This window comes from Cajanus cajan, chromosome 10 (assembly GCF_000230855.2).
Source record: "Cajanus cajan strain Asha chromosome 10, NIPB_CcT2T_4, whole genome shotgun sequence".
Lineage (NCBI taxonomy): Eukaryota > Viridiplantae > Streptophyta > Magnoliopsida > Fabales > Fabaceae > Cajanus > Cajanus cajan.
The window spans coordinates 47,024,013-47,036,001 of NC_138526.1; the positions used below are offsets into that span (position 1 = coordinate 47,024,013).

Below are 11,989 nucleotides of genomic sequence, written 5' to 3' on the forward strand. Positions count from 1 at the left end.
AAAATTTAAATAACTTCACAATAAGAAACAAATAAAGAGTAATAACTATTTTGATTTCCATATTTATCTTCAAGAATTTAAATCAAAAACTTATAATTTTAATACGTAGAAACAAAAATTAGAATGTAAGGAATAAATGTTTTTACTATATATTAAAACAATGATTATGGTTGGACATCATACATGATAAGTCTTCATCGTTTATGTTTCTCATTCGTTTTACTACACTTTTTTTTGTTGACTTCTCTCACTTTCTAATTGATGTTTTTGACATACATTTATAAATCATTTTAATACATACTTAATGATCAAGTCTCCCTTAAAAACCCGAGTTTAGATAAAGATGAGTTTCGACTAACTTTTGAAAACATGACTCAATATTATTCCTCCTTTCGACTAAATTAATGTAAACTTTGTGTTTAAACCATCCAACTTAATTATAAATAAAAGCATAAAGCTCAATCTTATTTTATGAATATTACTGTTATTTGATTATTCCTATTCCTGATCCTTTTTTTAATTATTTTTATTTCATTTCCTTATTTATTTATTTTGTTTTTATTTTTATTTTAACACAACTCAGAAATTAAGCTCTTAAGCTTTTTGTTTCGGCCATGAAGCGCACATAATCTATACAAGGAAGGAACATTGGTTTCTCTTTTTTGGTCATGAGGCCCAGCCATCTGATATAAATAACCCAAACATTGTTTTTTGCTGCAAAGCACAATAAGCCCATAAACAACCCAATAACAAAAAAGAGAAAAGTTAGAAATTAAAATAAACTTAAATCGGATGAGGCTCAACGGTGGATTGTTGATATATAATTCTTTTTAAAATTTTGGTCTAATTTTCTTTACTATTGTGTTTAGATGATTTTTTTTTTTAAAATTGTTAAAATTTAAATTATTTTAATTTTAAAAAATATTTTGTTTAATTATGTCAATTAACACATGTAATATTTTATTTTGATAGATAAAAATTGGTAGGTTGAAAATGTTGGTGTTACTTGAATATTTTGTGTCCTTTTCGATTGAAAGCAAGCTTCTATATTTACCATGGCTCTTTAAATTTGGTTTGGGTTGTAAAATTCTTTTTGTGGTAAGTCGTTGATGATTGTTGAGTGAGGCATCAGAAAAGGGGTTTGAATAAATAAAGCGGAGAGCAGAGCAAAGAAAGAAGCAGTAAGTAGCTGTGAGTCTCTGCATTCTATTAGGGTTTGCAGATCATTTACGCGTTTCTCTATTATGCACCCATCTCTCTGTGAGGGAACATGGTGCCTGATTCCCTAAAACATAGAATTCTGATGGTCTCAGATTTTTTCTATCCCAATTTTGGCGGTGTGGAGAATCACATATATTATCTCTCGCAATGCTTGCTCGAGTTAGGCCACAAGGTCAGCCAATGTTTTTTCTTTCTTTCTTTCATTCAATATCAGCTTATGCCAAAACAAATGCCGTCTTCCCCTTTTTTAGACATTAAAGGCTAAGCAAATTAGGGAAATGGATTTAAATTTAATGCAGTCCCAAATTACACGCATTCATGAAATCAGTTTTTTGCAACTGTTTGATGAAGAACAGAAGGATTCACTCCCAAATTTGTGTATTAAATCTGATTTACCGAGATAAAATATGAAAATCATCCGAACTTAATCCACGGTTCCAAATTACTAAGTGAATGCGTGTAAATGCTGACTGCAGGTTATCCGGATTCAGCAAACTAGCAATAGCTAACTGTTTAGTGCCTATTTGTTTTATATTTGGTAGAATTGATTTTGAATTGTTGGATGAGACATGTGCCCAAAATGTTTTGCTTGCAAACCAAGTGGGCACTTAGTTAGCAAATTTACCAGGCTTAGTTGCATTTGGGATTTCGTTGCACATGAGAGTTTTGTGTAGGTTTCTATTATAGATGGAGATGGGAGGTTTACTATAGGAAATCCAAAATATAAGGGAACGACATTAGTTTACTCTTTTTTCTTACTTATGCTAAGGTTGTTTTAATGATGTCAATTCAAATAAAATGGCTATTCAGGTGGTGGTTGTAACTCATGCTTATGGAAGTCGATCTGGGGTTAGATACATGACAGGTGGTCTGAAAGTCTACTATGTTCCATGGAAGCCGTTTGTTATGCAGAATACATTACCGACCATCTATGGATTGCTACCAATTATAAGAACTATTCTTATTCGAGAAAGAATTACAGTGGTCCATGGACATCAAGCCTTTTCAACATTTTGTCATGAAGCTCTTATGCATGCAAGAACAATGGGATACAAGGTTGTGTTTACAGATCATTCACTGTATGGTTTTTCTGATGTTGGAAGCATCCACATGAACAAGGTGCTGCAGTTTACTTTGGCAGATGTGAGTCAAGCCATATGTGTTTCTCATACTAGCAAGGAAAACACAGTGCTGCGATCAGGTTTGCCACCGGAGAAGGTTTTTGTCGTACCTAATGCTGTTGACACTGCCATTTTCAAGCCAGCAGTGGATCGTCCTTGTGGACCGGAAATTGTTATTGTTGTTATCAGCCGGTTGGTTTATCGGAAGGGAGTTGATTTGCTTGTTGAAGTCATTCCAGAAGTATGCCGATTACATCCTAATGTGAGTTGTTCAAGCATTGTTTGTTTGTCTTGCATAACTAAGAAATTTGGCTTTATATTATTGTTTCTAAAGTTGCAAACTTTAGTTTGGTAAAATTTCTTTGTGGTGCTTCTTTTGTTGCTCTGTACAAATCATAGATGCTTTTGGGAACAGCCCAAGGATTGGTTTCAAAGCTGCAGTGGGTATATCAAATTTATGCAATACATGAAGAACCTGTGCCTTTTCCTAAATTCTAGCATTATTAATTCCTAATATTGTGCTATCTATTGAACAATCTCTGTTTTAGCAATCACTTATTTGGTGGTACTTCAGAGAAGCTGTTATAAAATATTCTGATAATAATAATAATAAAAGAAAAAACCTGATAATGTAATAGTTTATCCAGCATTCCCTGATGAGTGATTTCCACATTGCTTTCTGATGATAATTAGAGAATTACCTGAGAAAAATTGATGGAAAATAGGACCCCATTTCGTTTCATGTGGGAGATGAATTCATGTTGACCTTAGGAAAAGGAATGGGGATTTTACTGCAGATGATGTTGATCTTACTTTCATGACGAAGAGTTACATACGGCACAGAAGAACATTATTAAAATAATATTTTTGCTTAATTTGTCATTTGTCATTTATTGATTGTTATCAATGAATTTTTATCAGTTAAATACAACATGCGTGAGAGATCATCTAATTTCAAAATTTATGCTTAAATAGACAGAGAAGGATCTATACGCCCGTAATTTCACTCTGAAAAGATTAAGGGAGAAAAATATATGAATTAATTACTTTGGGCTGCATTCAGACAGTTAGTATATAGGCATTGCTTTTGAATATTGTAATTTGTATGGTACTTTTACCAATGTACCCAGTACTAGACCTTTGATAAATTCTCTAGAACGAGCTTTCTGTATATGTTTACCAAATGTATATTCTTAATCTTTGGTGTTAATCCTAATATCAGTGCTGAACTAAAACTTTATTGATGTAGTCTAGTATGTGTCTGCACTGTGATTTGAACTTTTAATTTGTTGACGTATAGCTCTGTCATTGGTCTTTTTAGGCATACATTACTTTATAAATTTCCTCATACAGGATACCAGCACCAAGAGAAATATGTAATGCTACAAGAATGATTTGGATTAGTTTCTTTATTTGTAATTACAGACTTGCAAAGGCATAACTTATATATCCATTTGAAGGTTCGTTTTATTATTGGAGGTGATGGACCTAAGCGTGTGCGGTTGGAAGAGATGAGAGAAAAGCATTCTCTTCAAGATCGAGTTGAAATGTTGGGAGCTGTGCAACATGTACAAGTCCGATCTGTTCTAATATCTGGGCACATCTTCTTAAACAGGTTTGGTTTTCTTAGCAAATTTTTCCTTTCCTCAAGTTTTACAAGTTACAACAATCAATGTATAATCTTGATCTCTAATTCTGGACGTTGAGCAGTCCTAGATACTTGAGTTTCTTTCATTGTGAGATGTTGGGGTTCTCAAAGTAAGCAACAGTTACAATGCTCGACTGCATATCTATTTTTAATCATTAATAATGTTTGCATTGTTTCAGTTCCTTAACAGAAGCCTTTTGTATAGCCATTCTAGAGGCTGCAAGTTGTGGATTATTAACAGTCAGCACACGTGTTGGAGGAGTTCCTGAGGTAGATGTGAAAATTTTCCTTCTATACCTGCTTATTATGAGAATATGTGCCTTTTATATAGTTTGTCTAAGAATTTTGTTTATGAACTTCAGTCTCTTTTCAATTCCATAATGTTAAAACTCTTTCTTGAGGGGCTTGATACCAGATCACTTCTTTGCTTTGTAGGTTTTGCCAGATGAAATGATTGTTTTGGCAGAACCTGATCCCAGTGATATGGTGCATGCAATTCAAAAGGCAATAGCTATGCTGCCCAAAATTGATCCAAAAGTCATGCATAATCGAGTGAGTTTATTGGTTAAATGGTCTTTCTGATGCATTTTTGTGGGGAAATTAGTTCCTTTTTTATTTATGTTGTTTCTGTAGATGAGAGAACTCTACAATTGGCATGATGTTGCCAAAAGGACTGAAATTGTATATGATCGTGCTTTGAAGTGCTCCAATCAAAATCTACTGGAACGCCTCTCACGGTACTCTCTAAGTCTATAAACAATATTGGTCCAATTTGATGGTAATAGCAACACATAGTTGATAGTTGCAATACCAATTAGGAACCTCCAATGCTCTGACAGTCTATGTTCTTTTAGTTACCTCTTTTGTGGAGCGTGGGCCGGCAAGTTGTTTTGCTTGGTTATGATAGTTGGTTTCTTGTTATGGCAGCTATTGGAACTTTGGCAGGTAGGCTGGTGGTCTTGGATGCGTTTTACATTTTTATCTTGTTTTTGTTTTGTTTTAGTGACCACATTTATTGCATATCTCCCACTATTAGCCTGCAGATGATATTGAGGAGGTGCCAGATTTTACTCTTCCACGCAATTGTGATGAAGAGATGTCGGAAAAAAAACCATTGAAATGAGCAGCGTGATACATTACTTTGGTGAACCACGGTGTTTTGTTTTACCACTAATTTGTTATGCAGAATATCAAAAGAATACAGGTGGTGTTTACACTTCTTCCAAGTTCCCAGATCTTAAAATGCAAATAATCATGAATCCTTTGCATAAGTGGACTTGGCCTCGTATATATGTGGCTGGAATTAGAGGACTGGAGTTTGCTGGCCCGGTATGTGTGCTAATTTAGTGTTTAATATTATCAGATTACTTTGATCTTTTTGAATTCAAGGTTCGAATTTATTTTGTACAAGAGCATTCTCGGACCAGAAGAACTTTGAATATCTTTAAGTAATTGTAAAGTGATATCTAAATAAACACCAACTCTTTCTATGAAATGGGATTTTTTTCTTCCTTTCATGGACTGAAAATTAAAGGACATTTAATAAATGAATATCTCACATAATACAGATATGAGATATGGCCTCGGCTGTCATGTGACGATTTAACATGTTGGGAGCAGCATCTCGGGGCTAATTGACCGATGTAGGGTAGTTTTACCAACAACTCTTTTGAAGCATTTGATTAATCTGAGGTAGTCAACGTTTTCTCTCTTCCACGTCATTTGTTCTTTTAATTCAATTTTGATTTAAAAATATCACTTGTAGTCCATGTGGAATACTGTACTGCTACTATCGTAAGGCAGGAAGGAAGATAGAAGATAACAAAGATATGATAGGGAGAATGGAGAGACAAAAGACATAGATGAAACAAGTGAGAAAATATATTAATTTTTTTTTAAATTCTTACTATATTTTTAACTATTTGAAATTCTACAATTTTAAAGAATTTTAAAAATATTTAAATTTTAATTTCGTTATAAATTTCTTATTCAATCAAAACATTTCATTCTAAATCATTTCAAATTCACCAAAAAAAATGAATTACTTTCTCAAAATCTTTCAACCAAATACACTATTAAAATTTTCAATTGAGTAAGATGTTATATTTTTAATTAATGCTCTTCACTGTATTAATTTTTATATTTAATTTTAATATTTAAATAATATTTTCAATTTTACTAAATTATAAAGTTAGATATTTAGATTCATTACAAAGAAAATATAGTTCATCTATCTTCAATGTAAATTGTGAGTCCAAATATAAATATATTAACACGAACTAGCCATAAACACTTAATACCCGTGCCCATATATTGGTTTGACTCAGAAAATTTCTGAAATATGAGTATAGACTCAAATATGAAATGAGTAGACAAGGATAGAAGGTGTATGTATAGTTTTGGTGAGCCAATACAAATATAAAATATATCATTAATAATGTTAAGGTAAAGCGCGGATACAATTTGCTTCCAGAATCAAATATTTAATTGTACTATGAAAGTAAGCATTCGATCAGTAAATATTTATAGATGTTGCGGGGGATGAGGGAAAGAGTCTCCGTCAAAAGTTTTTATTGAGTCGTTCTTCAGATATTAGCTTTTCACTGAAAGAAAAAAGATAATATATATACCCCTCCCTCCTCCGTCTTAAAATGATTGTCATCGCGAGGTGTTGTTTTACAAAGACTAAACAAAAAAAAATGAAAAATCTTGATAATTTTATAAAATTAATCTTATTTAATTTTACAAAATTAATAAATAGATAAGAGATAACTTGATTATTAAGGATATATATATATATAATCAATCTACGATCATGAGGATTGTGTCACACCAGGCTTTAATTTGGCTAGGAAAATAAGTCTAACTTGTCTATGATCATAGTAACAAATAAAATAAAAGGCCAATTTGGCTAGTGTTTTCCAATGTTGATTGTGCTATCATGGTGATTAGTATTAGAAAGTCTCATTCAGGTAAATAATTTCTAAGTTGACTCCACTTTTATCAATTAATCGTAGGCTCAATATATAGAATTGGATTAGGCTACGTGAAAAATGATAAAATTTGAGGAAATTTAATTAAGAATCTTTTTAATTAATAATATTTTACAAATAGAATGGAGGATATTTAGGGAGAGGATCGACGTTAGTGGATTCAAGCAATGTTTAAAAATCCGGATCGAACTGGCCGGTCGGACCGGTTGGACTGGGAACCGGTGGTCCAGCCGGTCTGAATCGTAAGTTGGATCGGTTATGCAGTTGACCCGTTTCAAACCGGATTGAACCGTCAATTTTTCGGTTCAACCGGTGAACCGGTGAGTCAAACCAGTTCAACCACTTTTTTTTAATATTTTTTTTAAAAAAATTTAAGAGACCATAAACTACAAAAATAATAATGAAAATTGAATCTCTTAATGGAAAAACAAAGATTCTTATTAAATATAACAATGACTACTTGTTCTAATGTATTTGTTTATAATATATATAACTTAAATAACTTTTATAGTATATTATTAATTTTAAATTATATATTTAATAATATAATATCTATATAGATATTACATATATTATTTTGTGATATCAATTGCAAGCATATTATATATGTACATATTATTTATATTTTTAATTTGTATTAATATACAGTTTAACATGTAATTTTTTATATATTTTTTTACAAAATAAAAATAAAAATAATTTTAAATAAGATAGAAAAATTGAAATTTAAAATAAGATATGAATTTATTAAAATTTATAAATATAAAATATATTTAATATGAATATTTTTTAATAAAAATAAATAAAAATCGAATCATGCGGTTCAACTAGTGACCAACTGGTTCAACCTTTGACCCACTGACCAGTACCTTAACCGATTCGATGACCGGTCCGGTTTTTAAAACTATGGATTCAAGTTGTTACACGCCATTGGAGAAGACAATTTGAACTATAGTAGCACCAGTTGCTGCAACCTGGAAGCCATGCCTTATTCAACTAGTTTGTCATGCCTTAGCCTTATACTCCTTAATAGGCCAAATTGAATTGAAACATAACGCACCAAGTTTCAAATGAGTGGTGGCAAATGGCATCATAGGAGTTACAAAGAGCATTAATGACTAACCATAAACAAGTGACATAGATAGTTAATATTCAATCTATGATCATGAGCTGGCCTTGATTAATTCTCATTTGGAATCATCTGAACAAAATCACTACAGTCAACTCCCTATTAGTGAGAGTGTAATAGAATACCAGGATATAATATATAGTGTAATAAATAACATACTTAATAAGAATATCTGTGAGTCTTCAATATTTACGAGTCTATTTAAATACAAGTTATAAATATTTTAAAGAGTTTTTCGTGTATTTTAGATGAAAAAACTCTTAAAAACATTTATAATCCTAGAGAAACTGTATATAAATAAAAAGTAGAAGAATGAAAGATTATTAAAAATGAATTCAATGGAGTCAGATAATAAGATGAATAGTGAAGAGAAGGGACATGAAGATGCAGTGATGGAGAACAAGAAACGTGGTGGGAGAGTGGACAAGAGGGATCGTCACTCGAAGGTTAATGGAAGAGATCGTCGTGTTCGTTTGTCAACAATATGTGCTGCACGTGTCTTCCAACTCACACGTGAGTTAGGTTACAAGACTGATGGTGAGACCATTGAGTGGCTCTTGCGCATGGCTGAGCCCTCCATTATCGCCCTCACCGGCACCGGCATTTCGCCTTCCGCGTCGGTGGCGCCCCCGGACGCTGTTGCTGCTCAAGATGCTAACGAGGTCGCCGATAACGTTACTGAGGAGCCGAATCCATCTTTTGATTTCGACTTTGATTTGTTGGACTCGGATTTTGAGATTTTAATGAATTGTGATTAATTAATTAATAGAGTGAAATATAAATGATGGTAACCAGAATGGAGTTAATTAACCTGAGGGTGATGAATAGGTTATAACTTATAGGCATATATAGAAGCAAAATATATAAATAGTATTATGGAACACATGTTGCAGGTGGAGATTTTATCTTTGTTATTTAGTCTTGCCCAGCACTGTGTTTGTTCTATGTTTATCTTTCAACATCAACTCATTGACATTTTTAATAACTGTGGAGTGATTTATGTGCTTGTTTAATTGGTTAACTTTTTTTTCTTTTTTCTTTTTCTTTAATTCGTTGAATGTGAACCCTCATTTCATGTTAGAATGTTCACTTTAACTTCTTTAAAAGACAATTCTTATTTCAAGTTACACTACTAGAAAAAATCCCGCAGAAATTATTTTTGAATTTTGTTGTAAAAATACTAAAAATATATAGGATTATTTGTTACGTATGAAAATTTACAGAAAAATTGCCAAGAATTTTTCTTTTTTTCTTGCGATTTTTCTTGTAAAAAAAACTGCAAGAAAAGTTTGATATTATTTTAATAAAATCATAGAAAAAATCACAAGTAAATTGTTTGACAAATTTTCAACGAAATTTCTTTGTACGATATTTAAATTGGCAAGAAATTTTTTCCTGTGGATTTAAAATTTGCATGAAAATCTGTTGGAAATATATATTAAAATTTTAATAAGTGAATAAAATATGTTATTAAACTAAATTTCTTAAATTAAATACTTAACAAAACATTATATAATTAAATTAATTAATTTTATGAAATGATTGAAAGAAAATTCATTTTAAGATAAAAAATCATATTTAAATATAATTATCTGATTTTAAGTATAAAGATTGATGCCTAGTAATTATTTAATTCTTTTGAAACAGAATTTTATTACTAATATATCAGGTAATTAATGAGATGATATAACCTAAGGTATAGAGAAATTTAGTTAATGTAATGTCAATATTCAAAATAATTAAACTAAAAGCACGTAACTAAATAAAAGAGCAAGAAATTAACTTCAAGTGTGTGGTTCAGCGGTAGGGGTTGATTCATGCTTAAGCAAGATCATGAGCTCGAATCCTGCCTTGTGTATGTTAGGTCCAGAGTAGGCTTAATAGTTACTCACAGCTAAAACAAGAGATGAGTAAAAAGAGACAAGGGAGAAAATAACCACAGTAAAAATATTATTTACTGAAAGGGAGGAAATTACAACACTTCTCTCTCTATAACTTACTCCTTTGAATTAGGAGACTACTACTACCGAGAACAGATCTCAAGGTGTATAAGAGAGGAAGAGAGAAGAGAAGAAGATTTGGGATGAAAATTATGATTTTCAGCTTCCCTATTTATAGGAAAGTCCCAATGGCATTTTCGTAATTTCTCCTAAACTTTTAATATTATTTTATTATGTGGGACCCGCTTTTTAATTAAAAAACCACCGAAAGTTTTTTTTCTTTCGGTGCAGCTGTACCCAACATTTCTCCCACTTGAAGATTATGATTAAGTTAATCATATCTTCACACCATTGATACTTCATGTTGCTTATGTCTTCAATAGGCCAAATAAGGATCGACACCATGTAAACTTGTCAGTGTTGACAGGCTTTGTCATTACGTCTGCTATGTTGTCTTTTGTATGGATCTTCTGCATATCCACTTTTCCTTCTTCTACTACTTCACGAACAAAGTGATATTGAATTCCTATGTGCTTTGTCCTGGAATGAAAGGCTGGATTCCTTGCAATGTGCAAGGCACTCTGACTGTCACAATACACAGTAATTTTCTCCTGCTTGTGCCCGAGTTCTTCCAATAACCTTTGAATCCAAATTGCTTCCTTGCATGCTTGCGTAGCTGCCATGTATTCAGCTTCTGTAGTAGATAGAGCTACAACAGTCTGTAACTTAGACAACCAGCTCACTGCTCCTCCAGCAAGTGTAAACACATAACCAGTAGTAGATTTTCTTTTATCCAGATCTCCTGCAAAATCTGAATCAACATAGCCTTTGACAAAAAACTCCGATCCTTCAAAACATAATGCAACATCTGAGGTTCCTTTGATATATCTAAGGATCCTCTTTACAATACTCCAATGCTCTCTACCAGGATCTGCCATAAACCTACTGACCGCTCCCACTGCTTGTGCAATGTCTGGTCTCGTACAAATCATGGCATACATAAGGCTTCCCACCGCTGATGCATACGGCACTCGAGACATTTCCATCCTCTCTGCTTCATTGCTAGGACTCATACTTGAGGATAATTTGTAATTGACAGGAAGTGGGGTAGAAATTGGCTTACAGTCTTGCATGTTGAAGCGCCGCAAGACTTTCAGTAAATAATTCCTCTGAGAAAGCCAAATCTTCCTATCCTTTTTATCTCGGTGAATTTGCATCCCTAAAATCTTGTTTGCCGGTCCCAAGTCCTTCATATCAAACTCCCTAGCCAATTGTGCCTTCAATTCTTGGATCTGATCTTTGTTGGGGCCTACCACCAACATGTCATCCACATACAACAGCAAAATGATGAAATCATTGTCATCAAACCTATTGTAGTACGTACAATGGTCTGAACTCAGTCTGTTGTAACCAAGGCTAATTATGAAGGAATCAAATCTCTTGTACCAGCATCTTGGCGCCTGTTTTAGACCATACAGAGATTTGGTCAACCTACAAACCAAGTTTTCTTTTCCTTGTTCTTTAAAGCCTTCTGGTTGGAGCATATATATTTCTTCTTGGAGTTCCCCATGAAGAAAAGCAGTCTTTACATCAAGTTGCTCAAGATGTAAATTAAATGCAGCACACATAGCCAGAACAACTCTGATTGTGGTTAATCGAACAACTGGCGAGAATATCTCGTTAAAATCAATGCCCTCTTTCTGAGCATATCCCTTAACCACCAATCTTGCACGATATCTCTCCACTTGATCATTGCCATCACGTTTGATCTTATAGACCCATTTGCAACCAATGGCTTTTCGACCTTTTGGAAGATCAACAAGTTCCCATGTTTTATTTCTATGTAAGGCCTCTATTTCTTCATGCATTGCTGCCATCCACTGAGAAACATCAGAACTCCTCAACGCCTCTTGAAAGGTTGATGGTTCTCCTTCTTC

General features: G+C 32.8%; 1 protein-coding gene across 6 annotated transcripts; it reads left to right on the top strand.

The window, feature by feature from the left end:
• The first annotated feature begins 1,003 nt into the window (after positions 1 to 1,003).
• On the top strand, positions 1,004 to 5,890 carry SETH2 (UDP-Glycosyltransferase superfamily protein). Of its 6 annotated transcripts, none has more exons than XM_083064602.1 (9): positions 1,005 to 1,393; positions 2,032 to 2,604; positions 3,803 to 3,957; positions 4,170 to 4,260; positions 4,426 to 4,542; positions 4,624 to 4,727; positions 4,809 to 4,935; positions 5,034 to 5,319; positions 5,559 to 5,890. In XM_083064602.1, exons 1-8 carry the CDS (start codon positions 1,271 to 1,273, stop codon positions 5,106 to 5,108), a joined length of 1,365 nt encoding a protein of 454 aa, XP_082920728.1. In that variant the 5' UTR covers positions 1,005 to 1,270; the 3' UTR covers positions 5,109 to 5,319; positions 5,559 to 5,890. The 6 variants fall into 6 exon arrangements, with proteins under 6 accessions (XP_082920726.1, XP_082920728.1, XP_029129869.1 ...); XM_029274036.2 differs by having other exon boundaries at positions 1,005 to 1,181; positions 1,314 to 1,393; positions 4,809 to 5,319; XM_083064601.1 differs by having other exon boundaries at positions 1,008 to 1,393; positions 5,027 to 5,319.
• The last annotated feature ends 6,099 nt before the right edge of the window (positions 5,891 to 11,989 follow it).